Genomic DNA, 25,558 nt, shown 5'->3' on the forward strand with positions numbered 1-25,558 from the left:
ATTATTTACAAAAAAAAATTAATTGGAGACTAAATAACCTAACTTTAAAGAATGAATGAATGGGCTAAAGTAGTAATCATAGAAACAATACATAATTTTATTAGAGAATTACAATAATGAGAAAGTATACCAAAAATTATGGAATACATTAAAAGGAATAATCTGAGAAGATATCTCTGGAAGCTTATGCCAATAAAAGTGAAGAAAACACAAACCAATTAATTGGGTATACAACTTTTTAAAAACCTAGAAAAAAGAACAAATTAAAAGTCCCCAAACAGCAAACTGAAAATTAAAGGTGGATTAATAAAATTAAACATAAAAGAAATCCCACTAAATTAATAAATAAAACAAGGAATTGCTTTTATGAAAAATAAAATAAATATATAAACCTTTGGTTAACGTGATTTTCCCCCATTTCAATAGCATTTTATTTTTCCATAATCACATAAAGATAATTTTCAACATTCATTTTTGCACAACTTTGTGTTCCAAATTTTTCTTCCTCCTTCCCTTCTCTCCCTTCTCCCCAAACAGTAAACAATCTGATGTTAAATATGTGCAATTCTTTTAAACATATTTCCATATTTGTCATGTTGTGTAAGAAAAATCAGACCAAATGGGAAAAAACCATGAGAGAGAAAGAAAAACAAGTAAAAACAACAAAAAGGTGAAAATATTCCACTTTGATCCACATTCAGTCTCCATAGTTCTCTCTCTGCATGTGGATGGTATTTTCCATTCCAAGTCTATTGGAACTGCCTTGAGTCACCATGTTGTTGAAAAGAGCCAAGTTCATCAGAGTGATCATCACACAATCTTGCTGCTACTATGTACAATCTTCTCTTGGTTTTGCTCAGTTCACTGAACATGAGTTCATGTAAATGTTTTCTGAAATCAGCCTGCTCATTTCTTGTAAAACAATAATATTCCCTTACATTCATATACCAATATGATTTTTTTTTTAAGAGAGAATACCAACTCATCAAGTCCACATTTTATATCTAGTGATTAAAGCTTGTTGATGCTTTTCTTGGTCTGGAACAAGCCTTGAGCTGGGCTAATACACAAGGGATGTTATACCTAAACAAAGGGATTCCTTGTCCTTCTTGCTTTCTCTTATTTGGGAGGATTACCTTTACAAGGCACCAATCAATCCTTTCCTCTTCCTATCCCTATCATAAGCTTATTCTAGGTTCTCTATGGGGGAGAAACAAAGAAAGCTGAAGGTCGGAAGACAAAAATTATTGGTTGTAAGAAAAATTCTGAAACAAAGATCATAAGCTAAAAGACCATTCATGAAAAAGTGAGAATCATATCATTAGAATAAGAGACATTGATTCTGGATAAGAAATTTCTAACCTTTAAAAAATCAGTTTGTAAAGGAATGGTTAAGAAAAGCAAAAAACAAAAAACAAAAACAAACAAACAAAAAAAACCACATACTCATGAAAGTCTAAAGTATCAGTTAAATTAAGAGCCAGAAAAGCAATATGTTTAAAGGAAAATTATCTATAAACAAATTCAGAAAGTATGTATGAATTGTCCTTTTCCTTCTTAAAAGATTAATCTAAACCAGGCTTCTTATACTTTTTCCACTTGCAACCTCTTTTCACCCAAGAAATGTTAATTCAATCCCACATACATAAATATATAAAAAAAAATTTATCAAACATTTACTGATAATAAATACTAATTTCATGATTTACATGACTCCATATGGGGTCCCAATCCATAGTTTAAGAAGCTTTGATCTAGACAACAAAGGCAAAGTGCTTTAGGATAATCCTTTTAGCCTGTTCTATGAATTAGAGAGGAAAATCACTGAATCTAATAAAATATATTATTTGTGATTAGTTTCCTTATTTTGCTTCTAAGAGTACACAAATGCTATTTTACCGTGTTTTGCCATCTAATTTAGCTTTTATTCATTATTATTGCTTGTCCTTCATTCTCTAAGAGGACTATGACATCAGGAAGGTGATACCATGACTTGCAAATAAATTGGATTTAAGTGAGGGAGGACTGTCATTAGCCATACATATATACATACCTATATTAATATGTCAATCTGGGATGGGAAGATACTCAGTATTTCTGGCCCAAACAGAAACAATTGCTATTTACTCTCACTCTGATCTATCTGGTCCCAAACAACCAATATAGGTTTGAGTTGGCACCTATTGTTGGCTAATCAGTGAGAATCAGAGTAATTTAGGTTTAAGGCCTAGTCCTGAAAAAAAAGACATCTAGCCCATAAACCCCAGATGTCTTGCAAGGATTAGTTACTAGTCAACCAAATGTTTTCTCAAAGGCAAATGAAGGATGTATTGATGATGTATTGAGTCTTAGTTGCTAAAATTCTTTACCTTAGGCTGGAGTGAACCTAAATGCGTGACATTTATAAGTACTTAAACAAAATTAGAAAGGGTTAATTTTTTTTCTTTCAGAGTTAATTTAAAAATACAATCAAACCAATTTTCAACTTTTTCTTTTAGAAAATATGAATCATGCAACTACTCATGTATTACAAAAACCAAAAACTGAAAATATCATAATAAGACAAATTTGAATTAATAGTTTTTATTGAACTGAGAGTCACAAGATTTTGAGATGACAAGAGAACTAGTATAAGTTGCCAGCTTAGAGAACAAATGAAGAGGAAATTTTAGATGTCAGAATTAGTTCATAGATGTCTTTGGAAATGACTCATTTTCGAAACTTGTTTTAACTGATCAAAAAAAAAAATTGTGTTATACTCTAATGAAAATTTTAAAAAGTAATCACCACCATAGAGTGACTAAAGCATTAAGATATTAAAATATGAATCAAGTAGAGAAAGTACATTCATTTTTATTCCAAGATATACCATAATAAGTCAAGAGATGAATTATGGAAACGAAAATACAATTATCTAGTGGGATCAGATATATGCCAATATTGTCGGTTCAAGATTTGCTTCTGACACTATCCATGTGGTCTTGGACAATTCATTTAGCATCCTTTATTTTCAATTTCCTAATCTGTAGGAATCTAGACTAAATACTGTCTGGGGTTCCTTCAAGGTCTAAATTTGTGATCTTATTAACTAGACCAGATAATCTAACATAAAACCAAATGCCAATTTTTTAAAGAACTTAACCATGAATAAGGAATCATATAAAAAATTTAGACTTCTCCCTCAAATAGTATTTTGGCCACAGGAATGAAAAGGTCCACCATTACACTGCTTTGGCAGGAAGGAGACTATTCACTTGTTAATTACTTATAATATTCCCGTTTCTACTTTCCTAATATTAATCCATTGTTGTCCTAAACTATAAGCATTGATAAATTTTAGGAGAAAACCTAACAGAAATAAAGTGATTTAAATTAAAAATTTAATCCAAGACTGAAGTACGTGCCATGTTAACAGAAGTCAACCTTTTCCCCCAAAGTTTGGTCTAAGAAAGACAAACCAGTTAGGTTCTATCTGTGACTTTATTCCTCCGAAGTTAGCGGACACATATACATGGGAGCACAGCTAGAACTGGGCTCAGGGTGGGCACAGGGAAGTTGCAATCGCATGGTAGTCTTATCAGGTCATCTCTGGGCTGGGATGGCTTTCAGAACGGGGAGTTGATATGAATCAGTTTGAGGTGGTTATCTGGCATAGCAGGGGAAGTTCTGGGTTCAGTATGCCAGTACTGCAGGGAACTTCCGATACGATACGCTCAGCTTAAGGAACGTTCAGTTTTATCTGATTCCCAGGTCAGTCTGGCCTCTTCTGCATAAAGAGAGCATGAACAAATCAAGGCGATTAATACAGTCATTAACTATTCCATTGTCACACAGATAGATACCTTAGTCAAAACTACTTTTACCTGAACCAAGATCTTTAATGGAATCTTTTATTTTTAATCAGCAATAGTATTTTTAAACATCTCCCAGCATTAAACGCTATAATAAATAATTCCTTCTCCGGCTTCCAAGGACTCATTCAAATAACAAGAAAATAGTAGTGACAAAATAAAGTTTAGTTCTATACTATAGCCTTCAGCCACTATTACTCTTATCCATTACCAATCTAATTGTTTCTTTATCACCTCCAACTTTTGCTGCACTTGTACAGTACAACTAGTGTATAAAGCTCACACTGATGTTCTCAGCTTCCCTGGGGGACCTTGGAGATAACAGATATCCTCTGCTTGCTTCCCTATATGACTTATCATGATCTAAATAACAACAACAATAATACCTCTGTCCCTATCATTAATTACTGAGCTGGCAAAACTGAGGAGACAAGAGGCTAAATATGATAAGGGGGAAAATTATAGCTTCGGGATGGTGGATCTCTTGGAGCCACTTCTTAAGGAGAAATGATCTGACTTCATTGGAAATTAGGGGAATAGAGAGGAATAAAGTCTTTTCCTATAGCAGCATAATGATAAGACTGGGCCCTCTATATGATCCTAATCACATCGCTCCACCTTGTAAACACCATCAGGGGGAGAAGAGAGCAAGAGCATTATGTACCAAATTACAGCAATGGTGGCAGGCTTGAGTTTATGATGAGAAACGTATGGACATCACAGAAGGAAGCCTCTGGAAGGAAGATTCCTCTTGGGGTTCAATCAGAATGACCTCAGTTGAGGTGAAATGTGAATTGCCTACTTAGCAGCTTTGCAAAAACCACTTATGTCAAACCCATGTCAAAACCCATTATGTCAAACCAAGACTTGACTATTAGCCACTCAAATGATCATTCTAGTAAGGATCTTACTAGATTCTGTTCTAATCAATCTATGATTTTTTTAATTGCCTAACATTCCCTTTTCTGAGTATAGTTATTTTTCAAACTTCATTCTCAATGACAACTTGACTTGCAAATGAATTTTATTTAGATGAGGCAGGACTGTGCAAGGCCACCAGCTAAGGTTTCTCCCTCAACATCAGAGTCCAGAGGCAAGACATATGTCAGGCTGTCTGGCAATGGCTCCAGATCCAGTAGGAGTCTTTGGCTCTTTGAAGCTCAGGTTTTTTCCAGGTCTCAGTTTGAGACAGCCCCCATTCCATAATTAAAAGCTAGGCCAGAATTAAAAGAAGAATCAATCTGGGAGGGGAAGAGCCCAAAGTCACATCACGTGCTAGAGGAAGGACTTCCTCACTTCCAGTACAGCTCTCTAGCCACTCTTCCCCAGCCCTTCACGTTCCCCCGTGGCTAACCACGTGTGCACTTGAGAAATAAGATAACTGTAATGCTCTGAATCTGGAGGAAACCACAGTGACAGGTAAAGTACAGGGATTAGCACAGGTTACCAGTCTCCGAAGCCTTCTCTAGTTAGTGCCCAGCTAGACACTCTACAGAGATAAAAGAAGAGTCTTCACTCTCTCTACCCAATTCCCAAACCCATAGTTCCAACATGGTCTTGAGAGAGATTCAATAACATTGTGTCAGCTATTGCTATCAGGGAATCTGGTGAAATTGGGTCTATACTATGGGTTGAGAGCCACTATAATTAAATGATAAGTCGGAGTTATATAATGCATTAAGTCATTCTAACCCTGGAAGATAACTAATGTTACCTTCCTCCATTTTGTAGGGAGTAAGTGAATGACCTTAGTGACCCAACAAGTTAGTGTCAGAACCTGGCCTCCTCAATTAGAATTAACTCAAATCCCAACAGACCAACAGCCCTGAGGATTTTGAGAATTCCTTAATCACTGGGACAGCTGTGTGCTTTAAAATCAGTCTCAAAGTAAATTATTTTTAGGACAATAATGAGTTCTGATTGCCTTTGACTTTTTTCCCTCACTGATAAGAGGAATTCAGACATACTCTCTCTTGGCAGAGGTATGAATTGATTGCTTCAACCATTCTGAAAAGCAATTTGAATTTAGGCTAAGATAGTGACTAAAATGTCCATGTCCTTCAATGCAGAAGCCCCATTGCTAGCCATATACCTCCACGATGTGAATATAAAGGATTACAACAAAATAAAAACTGAATACATGTAATCATAATGATCCAACTTGATCCCAAAGAGACGTAAGAATTCATCTCTTCTTTTCCTTTCCATTCAGCCTTTTGTATATGGTATAGTACACACACACACACACACACACACACACTGTTGAGCTTGATTTATGAGTCTGTCTTTTACTTCCTTGAGGTAGATGGCTAGCCATTGGACATCTGAATCAAAGGACATGGACATTTAAAAATCACTGTCTTAACATGAAAAATTATACAAATCTTATAACATTTTATATTTATAGAGTCTAAGATTCTATACATATTTTTGTAGTATATTCACATCTCATATATTTTTCCCAAATATGTGTCACTTTTTCACACGATTTGTTTCATAAATTCAAGGATTCAATTGAGTTTGAAGATGCTGCTACCTGTGTTATCAAGCAGGTGAATCTCACAAAGACTCAAATGGATCTGTGAACTTACTGCCATGGAAATTCCTTGCAAAAATAAAATAAGAGAAACTTATTAAGTGCTTATGATGTGTCAAGAACTGTGCTAAAGTGCTGAGGATGCAAAGATCAAAGTTAATCAGTCCCTGCTTTTGAAGACCTTACATTCTACTGAGGGAAATAACATGTAAATGAATACAAAAATTAAATATAAGGCAATTTGCAGATAGTAGGAGCAAAAGCAGGAGAGGGAATGGATGGGAGATGAGAGACAAATTATCCTTTGTGAAGAATAAAACAGCAAGTTTAGCTAAAAAAGGGAATGCAGGAAGTAATGTATAATATAACTGAAAAGGGTAAATTGAAGTTTGTGAGAAGTTTTAGTTGCCAAATAAAAGAGTTTATATTTAATATTAAAGTTATTGGAGTTTATTGAGTAGGGGACTAACACATGCTTTGCCAGCTATGCTGAGGACAGATTGTTTAGGTGAAAAACTTAAGACAAGAAGACCAAGGCGGCTATTCCAATGGTCCAAGTGACAAGTGATGATGGCCTGAACCAGAGTAGTAGTCTTGTGAGTAGAGATAAAAAGACAGATGTGAAAGATGCTGTATAAGTAGAAACAAGATTTGGCAAGTGACTGGATAAAGTTGTGAGTGTGAATGGCTGGAAAGATGGTGGCAACTTCAGGAGAAAAAGGAAAATTCAGAAGGGAAGTGGGGTGGGAGGAGGGAGGAATGTAAGGTCTACTTGGGAGATCCTTACCTATCCATGACTGCTATCCTTTGTTATTCACTCTATGGGACCATAAATGAAGAAGGTGGAGTAGGGGTAGGGCTCTGACTCTCCCAGAGCCAGGAATCCAGTGTCAAGCCATTTAGGTGATTGTCCCAACTATGAGGTATTCTTGGAGGCAAATGTGAATTTACTGAGAAGGCAGGTGTGGGGTATGTTAGTGTTGCCCAGGCTGCAATTAAGTTATAACTACTCTCAACAAGCTAATACCTGGCCTAAGAAGAGAAAAGCTGGGTATTTGCATAGTAGCAGGAGCAAGCCAAATAGTGGGGGGAAAGGTGGTAATATGTTGGAGAGAAGCCCCACATTTGGCTGTTATGGGGAAAGTGGGATATGACCCACTATCTGCTGATTGTATACTTCCTAAGATTATCGATCTGGGGTTACAAACACCCACTTTGGAAACTGCTGCATCATACCATGATGCTGAAGGGTTAAAGTTGTTCTCTGCCTAGGTCTATTTAGGTTGATAAATCTTTACTACCACAAAACAAACTAACTTTCCACAATGACTGGGAAAAGCATTTAAGGCCAGTAACCTATACTGAAAGGTTAATAAACCTACATAGAACTTTTTCTGGGGAGGAGGAGAAAGGTCCAGACCTGTGAACATATTAGAGTAGGATCCACCTCTCTCCTCAGGAAGAAATATCCTTATAGGTCATATCTCATGTCCAATTCATCAGTGGTAACAAGAAGCAACCAACTTATAATTGCTACGTGTCCTATTCATTGCTCTTTTGGTCACCCACAATTTCAATTCTTCAGAGATCATAGCATTACATGATTCACCATCATATGCCCTCACGAGGAAACTCTTGGGTGTTAAAAAGCTGGGTTTTTACTGAAAAAACTGGATTAGTTAACATCAAAAGCACTATGAAGTTTCCCAAATATGATTCAGCCCAGTTCCTTATTTCAATGTTGAAACAATTTGATGTGGCTACCATACATATACATACATAAACGTAGACTAACTCAATGGGCTACTCAACCAGCTGCATGTTGTTATATAGGCCTTATGTAATTTTCATGTACTTTTATTTTTCCAGTGTGGATAGTTACACTGATTTCTTTCAATAACTATGCATTTCATCAACTGAGATTTTGCAGTGTGCTGGGATTCCATGTAATTCACATATCATCTTTAAAGACAAACATTTGGAGAGCCTTGTCATTTATGGGAAATTTCTTTGTATTTTGTACAGGGCATCCTCTAAGCCCTTGGAAAACACCTTAAATCTTGGCAATAAATATATCTGACATATATTTTGCTCAGTATTGATGTGCATTGAGTAATTGGACACATTTATTTTCATGGTCATATCTTTCATATCATTTTACATAGTTTTAAAACATCAATAAGAAACATCTTGTTTGAGGAAGGTATTTAAATTGCATTTTGCCCTAGTATTTTAATGTTAAAACAAAAAAAATCAACAAATAATAAATAGGGCAGAATCTTATCTCCTCCATTTGTGTGTCAAGTCCTTTACAATATGGTTCCAAATTATCTATTCTGATTAATAAAACATCACTCCCTTGACATATTCTACATTCTGGACAAATTAGCCTACTTGCCAATGGTCCCACATGCCTAGAATACTGTCCTTGGAAACCCCAGCTGCATTCAAAGCTCTGACCAGGTGTTACTTTCCTGACCCCTTTAGTTGCTAATGTTTTTCCCACCTCATCCCTCTTAAATTTCTTGTATGGATTTTTAATTTACTTGCCCCTGTACAAGTTGAATGTAAACTCCTTAAGGGAAAGTGTTATTTCATTTTGTCCCTGTATTCTCATCACCTAATTGAGGATATTTTACATAGTATGCACTTAATAAATGCTTGTTAATGTTCTTTCAGTGCATTGTGACTTGATTCATTAAAAAAAAAAATGCAGACATTATATATACACATTTGTGTTTTATATCATATGTAATTTTATATTAAAATATCTATATAATACATACACATATGTATGTACTCTTGTATGAGTCAAGTCATACAATGCATTTTAAGAGAATATTCATATATATAACATATATATGTAAAAAAGAAAGTTTAACTCATCTATAATGAACTTTAGAAATAGATCTGTTTGTATTATTCACAAAAAACATATGATATGCCACAATCCCAATTGCCTCAGCAAAAAAATAAAATAAAATAAAAACATATACTGGGTAAACATTCTCTGTAACCCAGCTTTTTGTAACCCCATGTGTGCCCTTTTAACTGAATGGAGGGGTCACAAAATTACGATTTATTATCAGTAAATGTTTGCTTTCTAGACTTATTTATATACCTGTATACCTGGGATCACATAAAAATTTGTTACATAAATTAAGACCCAGAGGTCAGTTGACTTGCCTGGGATCGTACACCCAGAAGTGTCAGAAGTTTTTAAATCTAAGTTTTCTTAAAACCAATTGACTGCCTATCCAGCAACTGGTTAGTAATAATTATTAGTTAAAACAGGAAGCTACCAGATAACTCACTTCTTCCATCCACCTATCCACCCAGCATCCACCAGACTCATTTCAAATGAGCTACTCTCGAGCTAGATACCTTAGATGCCACATTGTTCTACTCTGACCTCCAACTGAATTTGTATTTGAGGGCACATTTTGTGAAGCTAATCTTAATGCTATTTAAGGTTCTGCTAAAATTTTCTAGGTAAATAAATATATATACATACATATATATATATATTATATATCACTAGGACTTATCTATGGGAAAATGCTAGGAATCTGTGTCACAGAAATGTTCATTGCCAAATAAAGACCAATGGAATCACAATTCCAGACCATTCAGTCAGTAAACTAACACTTATTAAGTACTTATTATGTTCTAGGCAATATGTTGAGAGCTGGGATTAGGAAAAAAAGGAAAAAAACAAAAGCACAGAAAAAAAAAAAAAAAAAGATTCCTAGCCCATAGACTAATGTGGTAGATACCATGCAAAAATATATGTACAGAAAAGATACGGGATAAATTAAATTAAATTAAAATAAATTAAAGATAATCTCAAAGTAGCAGTAAGGATAGGGAGTACAGGGTAAGGATTCTTATAGAAGATGGGATTTTAGTTGCGTCTTGAAGAAAGACAAGGATGATAAGAACTGAAGATAAAGTGGGAGAGAATTCCAGTTCCAGAGTTGCATGGGAGACAGTGAGTGAAAATGCTTGAGTCAAGATAGAGGGTGTCATGGGTGAAGAAGAGCTAGAAGACCTACTCTCCTTCCCTCCTCCCTCCCTTCCCCCCCCCCCCCCAAAAAAAAACCCAACCCAACCAGATGCTAAGTCTTTTATTCCCAGTTATTAATGCTACAAGGACCAAATCTTGGTGATCTTGGTGATCTTGGACAAAGCTTCAGTTGCTCTCCTGATTATGGTTCTGGTCTATAACATCTTCAAATCTAAAGCCTTTGCTATAAATTTGCTCTAAACTCCTCCTAAAGAAATACAAAATACTAATGTTCTATCATCAATATGATAACATAATTAAACAAAGGTGGGCTTTCATAATGAATATTAATATACAAATATCTCCTCAGATTTATAAGCTATCTGTATATAACACAGGACCACTGCAGAGAAGGTGTAACAGAAAAAGAACTGCTGTCAGCAATCAGGAGATCAGGGCACTAATTTCAACTTAGCTACTATCTATTTGAGAATCAAAGAACCATAACAATGTTGGAAACCCTAGGGATCATCCTATAGAAGACCTTCATTTTATGGATGAGGAAATTGAAGCTTAGAGAGTTTAAGTAAATTGGAAAAAACCAAAGGAAGGAAGCAAATATTTATTATGCACCCTTTACAAATATTATTTCAGTTGATGCTCACAACAACTCTGAGAGGTAGATGCCATTTTTATTCCCCTTTTACAGTTGAAAACTTTGAGGTAGACAGAGGTTGTAACTTGCCCAGGATCACACAGCTAAGATTCTCAGGCTGGATTTGAACTCTAGTTTTCCTGATTCAAGGCCCAGCATTCAGTCCACTGTGCCACCTGAATGCCTCCTAGTAAGTGGTGGGCCTGCCTAGAAGCTCAGTGCTTTTTCACCTCCACTGCAACTTTGAGAAACTGATTCTCAGAGCTTCAAGGTCCTCATCTGCCAAATAGGGATATGATGTCTGTTCAGAGTTGTCATTAAATCAAATGGAATTTCAAGCAATAAGTGCAACATGGAATCTCACAATTACCACTCAACAAATGCTATTGGATTAAAGGTAGTATCCGAATGTTTCTGAGCCAGTTTTCATGCCATTAACCCAGAAAATTGCACATGATTAAAAAAATAATAAAAAGGTCCCAGCACAGATCCCAAGTAAATGTATCAAAGATAAGCAATCCACTTTGAAGTACTCTCCAAAATCAGGTTTGATTATTAATCAAACTTCAGCAATCAAAAGCTCTTCACTAACAGCATGAATGTGAGGCTCACAAAACCAAGAATGATCAGAAAGAGTTAGAATTCCCATAATGGTTGGTATTTTTCAAACTTTGTCAGTTTGTTTTGATGCACTGAAGTACTCATCATTGTCTTGATAGGTATGATGTGCCCAATATAAAAGACAGTTGTATAAAAACCCAGTAAAGCATTGGCAATAATCATAATGAACTAAAAGTCATCTTATTCCAAGGATCAGTAATTAATATTGACACAGAACCATAACTAAGATGGGGCAACAAGGGCTATGCTTTGGGCTGCCTAACTCAGAGGTTTCTCTGGTAGACTTGCTATGTTAATAGTGTAAAATTAGAAATCAATTCAAGGATCAGTAATTAATATTGACACAGAATCACAACTAAGGTGGAGTGGCAGGAGCTTTGACTTAGGCTGCCTAACTTGGAGGTTTCTGATGGATTTACGGTGCTAAAAGTGTAAAATTAGAAACAAAAGAACTTAGTACCTAGGTAGCAAGAAATAATTTATTAAAATAGAAACGATTGGATAATGAGCTCTCCTCTCCCATATTGCAGCATTACCAGCATTGATCTCCTATATCTCCTGTTTCCCTTCCACATGGATGTTCTATCCCAAACCTCAACTGAGGCAACAATTCATGTAGCTTGTTTCCATCACAAAAATTCCTAATTATTGCTCTGCCAATCACTTTGGAGATAAAAGCAGGGATTTGTGATCTATGTGGAGCACATGAACTTAAAAAGAAAAAAAAATCCTGGGTGTGATCCATAAATTTAAATTTTTTTATAACTACAATTCAATATAATTGGTTTCTTTTATAATCTTCTCTATTTTATTTCATGCATTTAAAAATATTATTCTGAGAAGGGGTCCATTACATCAAAAAGGATGTAAAGCATAAATCTATGCTTAAAGCAAAAGCCAGAAGATCTAAGATGCATTGTGCTTGTGGTCAACAGGATAACAATAACTGATCACAGAAGCAAAAAACATTCTAAAGATGAGTATAACTGTGAACAAAGTTCAAAGTGCATTTTCTTCAATTACTGAATCACGGTTCATGCAAATATTTAGTTTTCCCTCAATATTTTCAAGATTACTATTTGCTCCTTCTTATGAGAAAACTAGGTTACCTACACCAAATCTTTTCTGAATAATGCATGCTAATCTAGCTACATTCCAATTATATTTTTGTTCCTTCATTTTTAGAGATGCTCAATTTAAATGGCCTACAGTAAATGACTTAAAGACCTAGCCACCAATCTTAAAGATAGGAAATTTTTCCATTTTTGATGGTATCCTTTAAACTTCAAATCTGACTTCTCACACTGTAACATATTTAGTATAATTTAAGTATAATGCATTAGGCTCCAACATTCTAATTGTTTCTTCTGCTAATTCTAGACTTATCTAACATTTATCTTGCCCAATTCCTTCTGGGCAAAAGTCCTCATCTTACATTTCTCTTGTATTTTTGTATTCCTCACTATTAATTTGTTTTGTGAATTTTTGTGAGGCAATTGAAGATTATCCAGGATCACACAGCTAGGTGTGGTGGGTTTGAACTCAGATCTTCCTGACTCCAGAGTTGGAATTCTATCCATCGCACCACCTAATTGTTCCCTATTAGTTTGCGTTTAAAACAAATTTATAAATTTAAAACTATCTACTAAGTCTTGGTTCCAATGTTTTGCAATCTTACAAGAGTTGTAACTGCTCAAACCACAAAACAGGAAAGTGAAGTGAAGTATCAGTTACAGTGATCCTTAACCATTATTAGGCTATGTATTTAGCAGAGAGTTTTCTCCTGGTGTTGTTTGGGAAGCATCTATTGTGTAAAAACAAAATATGTAACTGCTCACAAATTACTATGTGTCCAATAAAACAAAGACCATGCTAACTTTTCTGTTGCAAAATTTACTGGAACAAATTCGGGATAGGGAGATCAAGCTACATAATTTTCTCTCTTTTTAAAAATGCAATCTATTAAGGAAGAAAAAAAGAGAGAAAGATCAACTAGTATTCATTTACAAAGAACTGTAGAATCACAAAATGAAGGAACAAAAGTATTTCTTCCTGATCAATTCACTCCAATAAGGAGATATTCATTCTGAATTAATTTTTTTTTGTTTTGGGTTTTTCTTTTTTTTTTTTTTTTGGTACTAGCCAAACACCAAACATATCCTGTGTTATACAAAACCATAGGATTTAATCCCTTAAAATATAAATTTGAGCCAAAGCATGCAGATGAAATATGATTTTTTTAAATGAAGTAGAAGCAGATCCTGTAGTACAATATGTACTGCTTTATTTCCTTTTCCTATTTTTCTTGTCCTTTTCAGTCTTTCCTTACATTCACTCTCTAACTAGACAAACAATAAAGGTCAGACTGTTTCAAGCACAGCATGTATTAACATGGAACAAAATCTACCAAGAGAAAAGAAAAAACAGAATGGAGGGCAAAAATGCAAAGGAATGAACAGGAAAAGATGGGAGGAATATAGTAGTTAATATCTGCAAGAGGAAAGACTTATAAATTTGAGAAATGTTCATGTTTAGTTTATTTGTTGTTAAGTTGGAACAAGATGGCATTTTCATTAGTGGCTAGTTTGAAGAGTCACATTCTTTTATAAAGGTAGTGGATTGTACTGACCTTTTCAAATGGGTGTGGATTAAAAGGACACAAAAGCTCCTCACAGGATCAGTAAGACTTCTAAATAAATGTTTCTTTGCAAGTGTAGGGTAGTATATTTATTGTATGTGATTCCATGATCTGTGAGCCACCCTTTTTATCATTGGAGATCTTATAAAATACCTCAAATATTAAAGTAATAGAATCCATATATATTCTCGTTTTCTTTTTTCACAAGATTTCACTGCTAAAGCAGTTTGTTCAGACATCACATATCATTTGTGATCCACACAAGCACAGTCTTTTTGTTTTTAAATTGCCAGTGTATTCAGTGGTACTGATCATCCCTTTTGCTGGTCATAATCAAACTAATTCTTTAATAATCAATACCTTGCAGAATTCTCTCAAAGAAATGTCCCACATCCACCAGAATTCTTTGCCTTCTTCCTCCTACAGTAAACTCATTTACTGGAGCATTTTTCTATAAGGAATCTGCAGTGATCAGTTCTAGAGTCATAGACCTTTAAAGAGCTAACTGCTATTTCCTCTCTGTAAGGCTTTTTTCCTCTATGGTAGCAAAAACTGTGAATTGACAGCTAACTCCAAACTGCCTGCCTGTATTCTTCCATTTAACTAATGGCATTTCCTTCTTTTTTTATTCCTGTTACATCATCAGCATAGCTCATATTTCACTGTAAGAGCTAGCTGAAACAAATAGCATGAATGTTTCCTGTTTGTCATTAGAACTGAAAGCCTCGTTTGAGTTTATTTTACAAACTGGCAGTCCTGGTGTTATATGACACATTGGTATAAATTCCCTTCACAATTGTTTGTTTAGGGCACCGCCTTTTCTGTCCCCCTGATAAGAGAAGAAACACAACTAGCCTGTCAATCTCTAAAATTACTCAAACTGAGAACTGAAACAGGAGGGTGGTTTTGAATCTGTTGTTACTCCCCAACAATGTCATCATGGTTACACTTTTATAAACACACTTGGCATCAGCAGGTGCTTAAATCTGAAATGGCAACAAGCAGATTGTAGTTGTTTCTACTGATTTAAGATCTTTGAATACTACAGGCTTCCTCAAATGTTTAAGTTTTATATAAAACTAAGCTGATGCATCAGTGCCTTTTTGTGGTCCTATGACACCATCTAAGGCATCATCAGAATAAAGCCCACAGGCTTTTAAGGTGTAAAAAGGGAAAAGATGTTAAGAAGTAGGGAGGTACCGATTTCCACATTAAAAAAAACAAACAAAAAAACACTATAAAGGAGAGGAAATCGGTCACATAAGTATTAATATTACATATCTAATCAAAGAATTTTCTCTTGAATTTGAAAAGACTTCTTGCAAGAAATGAGAATGGACTAATAACAGGCATGCTAATTAATTTAATGGTAGAAAGGAAACATGGGATATTCTGGTGCAAAAACGGATAGGCCAGAGGATGGCAGATGGGAAACAAAAAGCAAACTGGCATAATTCTGAAAGAGTATACTCCTAGAAGAGAGTAGCAGTAGCAAGTGATCAATGGCAGAAAGAGCAAGAACTGTGAAGGAGAACAATCTGAGAATAATGAAGGAAGAGCTGGAAGTAATCTTGGAGTCCATCTCATCTAATTCCCCTCATTTTATAGCAGAGGAAAGAGTCCCAGAGAGGTTGTGACTTGCCCAAGATCACACAGATAATAAGTGACAAGCAGGATAAGAATCCAGATTCTTTAACCTTTAAGTCAGTCTGTTTCTACCATACTATGAACTTGAAGAATGATAGGAAGTAGTTGTCCATTTGTATATTAATAGACACGCTATCTATATATCTTTAGAACTTTAACACCTTATTTAATATATTCAACTAGGTACTTGAAACAGTAAAGAACATGTAAATTCCAAAGACCTCTAAGCAGCAAAAACAAAATGGCAAATAACACGAATATAGGTAAGCTACAACTGTTTTATTCATTGGCAAGTCTCTTAGACATTCACTTTGAGCTGATTCTTTCTGTAGACACCATTCTAATAAACTTGGTTTTCTAATTATTAGCAGATTAGAAATAGTGATTTATGTAGAATAGAGAGAATGATTTAAGAATGGGGAAGGTCCACTGAGAATGGATGCATGGAGAGCTGCAAAAAAAGTGTCCCCATGAGAAAAAAAGGAAACTAGAGGAAGGAGACACAAGAATAAAGTCTAAGGACAAAAAGTCCCATGTAACTCAATTAACCCTGAAGGCAGAGATATATTACATATAGCAGAGTATAAAAATGTTCATAACAACATCCCTAAAAATAAAAAAACTGCTAAATTACAAATAGAGAAACGGGTCATTCAATCAGAAGGATTCCCCTCATCTAAATGTTTAAAAACTCTGCATCATATTCTTCCCCAAAATTGCCAGATCAATAAATAACAATTTATTAAGCACTTTATTTATGTCTTAAACCCTGGGCCAAGCACTAGAGATAAAAAAAAGAAAAAGGACAAGTGTAAAAATAATATCTTCATTCAATAAACGTGGTGTCTGATGTTGATGATGACTAAAGAGAAGCCATATATTCTCATGATGGTTCAATAATATTGGGCCTTTTACATGTGGAAATGCCACTGTATTAATTGTTCCATTAGTGGTAGTAGCTTAGCACTGATTTGTTTTTGCACATTTTCCCAGTCCCATCACAATCCATGGCATATGTTTACAGTATAACTGGCCAGACTTAAGGAGGTTGATATTGAACACAGTAAGCCTAGGGAATACATACTTTAAAAGATTCATGATTTCAATGGCATAAATATCACCTGGATCACAATCCTCCATGCCTTCTAATTCTGTGGGTTTTACCCAGGTTTCCTCATAAACTGTTGAGAATCTACTCAGAGATCCTCCTCTTTTCTTATTTTAGGAGTTATCAAAGTACCAACTGATTTGACTATATGTCGGATCTCACTTTTTTCTTACTTTGGTGGGGTGAGGTTGGGATGAAAAGACTGGATCTACCTTTCTCTACAAGGCCATTCACATTTTAATCCCATTGGTGATAGTAATAGTGAAACAAAAACAAACCATTGTGGAAGCTTTGATCTTCTCCATTTCTGATCTGGGCCATTTTGCCCCTTCTTGGCTAATCAGATACACTCTGATCCTCACTCATAGCATGGCTCTTCATACTGCTGTCAAATATAAGTGCATTTTCCCTTTCGGACTTTAGGTCCACAACAGCTCTGACGTTCCAAATTCAACTGATGCACCAGTTTTGGCCTCCCCTCCACCCCCATCAGGGATTACAAGTTTTTGCCACCACACCCAGGCAAATCTCATTCTTTTTACTTGCCTGTTCACCTCTTTGTCCACTTATGCAAGCTTTTTAATAATCTATTTTATAAAACACGAGAAATTGGTCTATAAACAAGAGTTTGACTTGAAACTTCAGTTTACCAGACCCTAAACTAGAAAGATCTGTAAAATCATGTTTCAAAATACTAACAATTCCTTCTCTCCAAGACCAAGGGAAAGAGAATAAATGAACTTGGGATGGGTGTAGTTTTCCTAACATGTCACAGCAAGTCCCTGTGACCTAGACAAAGTACTTTCAAAATCACTTTTGATTACTGGAAGAATTACTTTGAAAATAATTTGGCTTAATTCCGAAAATGATTTGCCCCAATTAACCAAGATCCCTCCCTTTAGATGATAAAGATAAATTATATGGTAAAGATGAAATTCAACCCCAACTTGAAAAAGACACTACGATGTTTTCAAAAGAACTTTCTTCCATTTATAATCTCTAGGATTATTCTGCCAACAGTTTCCAACATTCTTGAGGTTACAACACCCTCTCCAATGTTTGATTTCACAACAATCTCCACCTGAAAGTCCTATATGTCTTAGGCTTTGAAAAATAGAGTTAATTTTCTTTGGATAATTCCAAATTTTTTTTTTTAATTTATTTTTAGAAAACTGGAAGCTATCAGAAAACCAGCACAGGGAATTGTAGCTTGATATAATGGGGTGAGAGGGGGGAAGGAGGAGAGGTGGGGAAGAGAATTCTTTTAAAAGGTGAACCACATTTGTTCTCAGATAGTACATTCAGGGGTCCTCAAACTTTTTAAATAGGGGGCCAGTTCACTGTCCCTCAGACTCTTGGAGGGCCGGATTATAGTAAAAACAAAAACTGTTTTGTGGGCCTTTAAATAAAGAAACTTCATAGCCCTGGGTGAGAGGGATAAACATCCTCAGCTGCCACATCTAGCCCACGGGCCATAGTTTGAGGACCCCTGATTATCAAATACTTCTAAAAACAATTCAATAATCTGTGAACAGATCAATATATTCAGAGTTTTCAGGGATATCCTAATCTCTTCAGCACTGAATTAACACTTAAATTTATATAGTAGCAGGATTATTTAAACAACTATGTTTTAATGCAATAATCATTAAAAAAAAAAAAAAAAAAAAAAAAAAAAACACTTCAATCTGGCAATATTCCCACAATGAAGAGGTTAACTAGTTCTAGGTGTTTAATTAAGAGCCTTACATTTGACAAAGCACTTGTCTCACAAAGATCATAATTGGGCAGGCTCAAAAAAGTTTGTCTACTGTTCTCTACCAGCTTCAAAATTGGTCAGGACTTAAAACCCAAGCCTTTTCATTTTCTATAGTGCAGTGCCCTTCGCACCACACAGTACAGGCCTATCTTATCCTGTTGCACTTCACTTTATTACTTTGCAGATACTGGGGATTTTTTGGGGGGTGAGGAGTTGTTTTTTTTTGGTCTTTTACAAATTAAAGATTTGTGACAACTCTGTCAAGCAAGTCTATCAGTCATTTTTAAAAGTGCATATGCTCATACTGTATTTCTGTCACATTTTGGTAATTCTGGCAATATTTAAAACTTTTTCATTATAGTTATATCTGTTATGGTGAACTGTAACCAGTGATTTTTTTTATATTACTATAGTAATATAATTTTCATATTACTATTTTGGGGTACCATGTACTAAGCCCACATAAGACAGTGAACTTAATCAATAAACGTTCAGTATGTTCTGACTGCTCTGCCAACCAATCATTCCCTATCTCTCTCCCTTTCCTTGGAACTCTCTCTTCCCTCAGAAACAACAGTATTGAAATTGGGCCAAATCAATAACCGTACAATGGCCTCTAACTGTTCAATTGAAAGGGTCAATCAATGCTCAAACTTATGAAACGGCCACAGCCATCCCAACCTTCACCATCCACCACCCTGATCAATCAATAGCCATCATCATCAAGGAAAGACCCCTCCACCAGCAAAAATATTAGGACTCACTGAAGGCTAGATGACATGTTTTAGCAATAAAGTATTTTTTAATTAAGGTATATACATTTTTTTAGACTCAATACTACTGCACGCCTGCTAGACTGCAAAATAGTGTAAAGATAACCTTTTATATATGTGGGAAACCACAAAATTCATGTGACAAACATTTATTTCAGTGGTCTGACACAGAATCCACAGTATCTGTGAGGTATGCTTATACTATCCAATGTTCTTCCCCTCATTGCTTGTTATTGTGCATATACTTTAAAAACAATTCATAATGTGAAATTTCTAAATTAAAATAGACAAAGACAGGAAACAAGCATTTTTTATGTGCCTTGTGCCAAGCACCTGACCAATATCATCTCATTGGATCCTCACAACAATCCTGGGAGGTCCACGCTATAATTATTCCAATTCTACAATCAAGGAAACTGAGGCTGAGGTTAAATGACTTGCCAAGATCATGCAGCTAAAAAGTATCTAAGTCTGGATTTGAACTTGTCTCATTGAGTCTAATCAGTGCTCTAGCCACTGTGCAACCCGTCCTTATGAAAAAAAATTTTAAGGAAATAGGCGGAACCAAAAGAACATTGGATACAGCAGTAGCAATATTATTCAAAGAACAACTGTGAACAACTAACCTATTCTAAATATTCAGATTAAATACAAAGTTATTATGAAGGAAGATGATATCCACATCCAGAAAAAAAGTGATAAATAGGAGTGTACACAGGATGATTTTGTGTGTGTGCCTGCACAAGCATGGCATACACACATGGTAAATGGTGGCCTTCTCTAATGTAGGGGAGAGGAAAACAGCTTGAAACTTAAAATATAATAAAAATACATTAAATTTTAAAAATCAAATGAAATATTCTTTAAGAAAGGTAAAATAGGTTTGGGATATAATACATGTATATTTGACCTCTATCAATAATTTCTCTTTTACATGAGATTATGAATCAAAGATCAAATGTTAGTTCCCTGCTGGAAGACACAACTAAGCATTAGTTCTTTTGCTTCCTCACATATTTTTTGGTCACTCTCTCTTCACAAAAATTGAAAATAAAAAATATTGGGGGGAATCTTACTTTTTGAAAAAACATTAAAAAGATTAAAAAAAAAAATCTATCTCCTGAGCCAGGAAAATTGGACTCAACCTGACACATGGTGGTTGTGATCAGCAAGGAAGAATTGCAGAAGATGTTAATCTTTTTTAGTGGAGGGAGTTTCCTCATCTCTGTACCAATGGTGTCAAAATCAAATAGAAAAAGACTATAGGTAAAATGACTTGGATAATTACAAATCAACATTATGTTGTATTTTTGTTTTATTATTTTCCCAGTTACGCGTTAATTCAGTTCTAGCACACTGGGAAGCAGCCTACTTGTCCTGCCTTTGACACCTCTGCACACCAATGAAATCACAAATCCTATCTCTCAGACGTTTTATGAGCATAGATTTCTAATCAATCCAATCCAGATTTAGAGCTGAAAAAATTTGCTAGAGGACATCTAGTCCAACACCCTCGTTTTGCAGACTGGAAACAGCGTTGGAGAGGTAATTGATTTGTCCTAGGTCAGGCTGTTAAGTAGTCAAGCTGGTACCCAAAGCTATGGGGCTCAATTCTTCATCGAGTCTTTCTAGGCTCAGGGCTGCTACCAGATAACTGGAGCTACCAAAAGTGGAATGATGCAGTAAGGAGGGAGGAAAAAAGCTAAATGACTTCCCTGGAATTGTCTCCTTTCTTTGCTCCCTCCCCATCCCATCCCCAATTGCTCATCTGTGAATACACACACACACACACACACACACACACACACTTTTTCCCTCTAGAACACCAAATCTTTAAGGAGAACTTTCTCCTTTTGCATTTATTTGTACCCCAGTACCTCTTTTAATAGATATTCAATGTTTGTTGATTGATAGAAAGGGAAGGGAATGGGTTTTTATTTTAAGGAGAGTGAAACAAAGACTTGGTAAATGACTGAAATTCAAATCAGTCATCTGCCTCTAGCCATCTAGTATTAGTGAAAACATCCTGGGTCTCAGGAGTCCTGTTAAAATGGTATTAAATCTTGTTTTAACACAGAGCATGGGCAAGACACTTACCTATCTTAAGGTTTAGTTTCCTCATCTGCAAAAGACATGTAATTAATTTACAGACTTGTGAGTCTCAAATGAGACTTTAAGGGACAAAGTTCCATAAATGTCAGCTAGTCCACTATTAATTAGCAAATAGATAAAGGAACTTTGCAAAGATTCGAGTTAGCAAGAGATTGAAATAGAGACATTAATATTAGATTAAGACTTCTCATATCCTATGTAGAATTTAACAGGAAATGATCTGAGGGAATAACAGACAAATCTAGCTTTCAATATCCAAGTAATCTATGCCCATCCCTTTTTCTCCCAAATCATGTAAATTATGCTTGATCTACTTCTTGAATGAAAAGACTAAAGACCTAATACTAAAACCAAAATGACAAATTAAGTTTTTACTTGACAATAATATTAATTCCCACTTTATGAAGGAAGTCCAGTCTATTACTGCAAAAACAAGTGAAAAAATACCAATTGCTTTGAATATGGATACTTTGATTTCTTTAAAAGGGATGAAGGGCTGGAGATTAAAAGATGTAAGGAAAAAAATTAATAAGCAGCAGTTTCTGCAAAGTTTATCTGTTTGTGTAGGTCAAACATGAACGAAACATTTCTAAACTTCTAGGATTAAAAGGGATGGACTGTTAGAATCCAGAATGAATCAAAACTAGAATTTCCTTTAAAAATTTTAAAAGTCAAAATATCTACATTGAAAACCAAACCATTATATCAACTAACTCAAATGCTTAAATAATTCTTTTCACTGCTCTGGAATGCCAAAGAATTAAGGTTCAAACTATCTAGAATTTGCTAGGTAAAAATACTTCTATGTAAATAATGGCAGCAATTAAGTTACTCTATAATTGCAAATTGTTTCTTCACAAAGACTTTTTTTCTTAATGACTTAATGGTTGCTACTATTAAAGAATTCAGTGTTATTACCACAGCTAAGGAAAAATGTGACTTGTGAAAGAGAAATGAGTCCCCTACAGAAGTCATTTTAGAGGGGTAGGCCCAGAGCAGTGGATCATAAGTCAAGTCTCAGAATCTGTCAGGCTGAAATAAAGTCCCTTCTCTAACAACATACAAAGCTGTGTCCCATGATGTGGGCAAGTCACTTAACCTCAGTGCCCTTGAGCAACTAACTCCAACCCCATAAATTGCAGAGTAGATGTGAAATGAAATGGTGGAGGATACTTATTCAAAAACAACCTTTCCACCAATGAAATCACACATCAATCCAAAAGGCAAAAAAAGATCACTTTCAAACTTGCTACTAGGAGACAAAATTAAAAGTATGCATTTATTCATTCCATTAGCTGAGAATAGTCCTATTATACAAATACAGTAAAAAGTCAAAAAAATCACAAAATATTACAAAATAAAAAAGTACAAACTGCATTACTTAATAAATATGACTAAAAGTAGTTAAAATTGGAAACAAGATAGCTTTTTTAAGTTGGAAACGTTTGACCCAGCAAACCATACAAGCTCTTTTCAGATAGCTTTACATAATACAGAACAATTCCATTTTACCCTTGAATGTATTTCAAGGAACAAAGTACAAAGATAATATTCTCCTGCCACAATTTAATTGCCATCAGGGGCATTTATTCTGTTAATTTCAAAATCCCCAAGGTGAATCAGAGACGCTTATTATAAAATAAGCAGAAGACTATTATCTCGTCACCACGTTTTATCCTATGTTAAAATCCTATTGTAACAAATGAAAAATAAATAAAACGGAGCACCAGACAATCAGAGGCCACTTACACAGTAACCAAAGTACAGAATCACCATAGCAATGAACATGGGAACTCAATCAGTCAGAACAGACCTGTTCTGCCCTTTAGACAAATCGTTTTTCCTCTATCTCATTTCCTTCCAAAGCTTTTTTTTTCCCCCTTTTCTTAAAAAATCCAACGGGTTCCAATCAAATTCTTCTCATCAAGATGGAATGGTTCAATTATCTGGTAACACCAATGACATCAATTTCATTTGAAAGAATACATGTAAAGTTCCAATCCCATACAGCATAAAAGAACACAAACTCTGTACAAAATAAGCTTTATACAAAGTACTTCTCTGGGTCTCTGCCCAAAAGCCATTTGCCAAAAGGAGACATCATAAATGGAGGTACACCAATCTTAAAAAATATTGTGCAAAAATACATTTTTATAGAAAATAGATTACCGGGAATAAACAAATATACACTATGAGAAGATCAGCTTGCAAAGAGAGGGGCGCTAACTTTATACAGCAACTGAGAAATAGCGCTAAGACTACCCAAGGCTCTGCCCCGGCGCCCGGTCGCGCCGCCACCTTCGCTCCGCGGAGGCTCGCTCCGACCCGCCCCTAAGGCTCCCCACCTCCAGCGGGCGGCCGCGCTCACGAGCACGCGTTCTGCTCGATGTACATCTTGGACAGCGAGATGGCCATGGAGCGCGCCAGCTCCTCGTCGCGCCGCCGCTGCACCTGGGTCTGCTGGCACCAGCTGTCGTACTCCGGGTTGGGGTACGAGCGGTCCAGGACGGCGTCGTAGTGGCCGTTGCTGAGCCAGCTCAGCCAGATGCTGGGCCGCAGCGCGTCCTCGGGGCCCAGGTAGTGGATCATGGTGGACACGGTGGGGCTCTCGAGCCGGCCGCCCGTCGTCAGGTGGATGTTCACGTTGAGCATCTGGCCCATGGCCAGCAGCTCGGGGTAGCCGGCCCAGGCGCCGTCCTGCGCCGCGGCGATCAGGAACTCGCCCACGTCGCCCTCGATGAGCGGCCCGAAGTGGTCCAGGTGGTCGGCGATGTAGTGCACGGTCTGCGCGCGCAGCTCGCGGTGCTGGCTCTGCTCGCCGGACACGGCCTTGCTCACGGCGCGGTACAGGCAGTTGCCGTCGGGGATGATGTGGAAGCGGAACTTGCTGCGCTGCCGCAGGTACTTGTCCTGCCGCTCCACCTCGGCCAGGTACAGGGCCAGCTTCTCGTCCTTGGGGCCGGCGGCGGCCGCGGCGGCAGGGGCGCGGCCGGGGGGCTCGGCGGCCCGCGGCGCGGGGGGCTCAGGGGAGGAGGCGCGGGGCCGGGTGGCGGCCAGGGCCTGCTGGTGCTCGCTCAGACGGAAGTTTCGGTCGGGCCCGTCCGGGCGGGGGCCGGGCTCCGGGCTCGGCTTGAGCAGCTCCTCCAGCAGCCAGGCTGACGAGGAACAGCGGCGCGGCGGCTCGGGCGGCCGGGCGCAGGGCTCCAGGCCTCGCAGCGCGGTGCGCTCGGGGCCCAAGCAGCGCACGCTCATCTGCGCCGTGGACGTGTAGTGCGGCGGCGGGGGCGGCGGCGGCGGCGGCGGGGGCAGCGGCGGCTTACACGAGCCCACGGCCGCGGCGGCTGCAGGGGCGGCGGCCCCCGGCGGCACCATCTCGAAGCACGAGGAGAAGGCGGGCATCGCGGCGGTGGCGGCGGCGGAGGCTTCTCGGGCGTCGGCGGCGGGAGCGGCGGCTGGAAGGCAGTCAGCGCCGGCGGCTTCGGCGGCGGGGTCCGGAGGCTGCAAGGAGACCTTGAAGGGGGCGGGGGCCGCGGAGGGCGGGGACGCGGCGGCGGGTCCCCCCGAGGGGTAGTGGCTGAAGCCGGGGCTGTAGAGCTGCATGTCCGCCCCGCGGCCGCGGCGGCCCCTTATAGGCGCGGCGAGCCCCCGGCGGGGGGACACGCCCTCCGGGCTCCAGGGGGCCGCGGCCCAGGCGGGTGAGCCGCCGCCACTAGAATAGAAATGACCCCAGCACCATCCCGGGCCGGCCGCCCGCCGCTCGTCAGCGGCCGCAAATAGCGCCCGGGCCGGGCCCGCCAATTCCTGCTGCGCCACAGGGCGGGGGACGGGGGTGGGGGAGCGCGGGTCACGGGG

The 25,558-nt window shown here is 37.6% G+C and overlaps 1 protein-coding gene across 3 annotated transcripts in view; it reads right to left on the bottom strand.

The window, feature by feature from the left end:
• The window catches only part of OTUD1 (OTU deubiquitinase 1), a 153,936-nt gene extending 128,596 nt beyond the window's left edge, over positions 1–25,340 (bottom strand). For 2 of the 3 annotated variants that reach the window (XR_004229789.1, XM_031939863.1), the window contains exon 1: positions 24,052–25,340. Coding sequence is in view for 2 of the 3 variants with exons in the window: in XM_031939863.1 (XP_031795723.1) it covers positions 24,071–25,306 (1,236 nt within the window). In the remaining variant the exon portion in view is untranslated. Of the gene's footprint in view, positions 1–2,482; positions 3,767–24,051 lie in introns of those variants that run through there. The other variant, XM_031939864.1, reaches the window with a different exon arrangement.
• Between the last annotated feature and the right edge of the window lie 218 nt (positions 25,341–25,558).

This window comes from Sarcophilus harrisii, chromosome 5 (assembly GCF_902635505.1).
Source record: "Sarcophilus harrisii chromosome 5, mSarHar1.11, whole genome shotgun sequence".
Taxonomy (NCBI): Eukaryota; Metazoa; Chordata; class Mammalia; order Dasyuromorphia; family Dasyuridae; genus Sarcophilus; species Sarcophilus harrisii.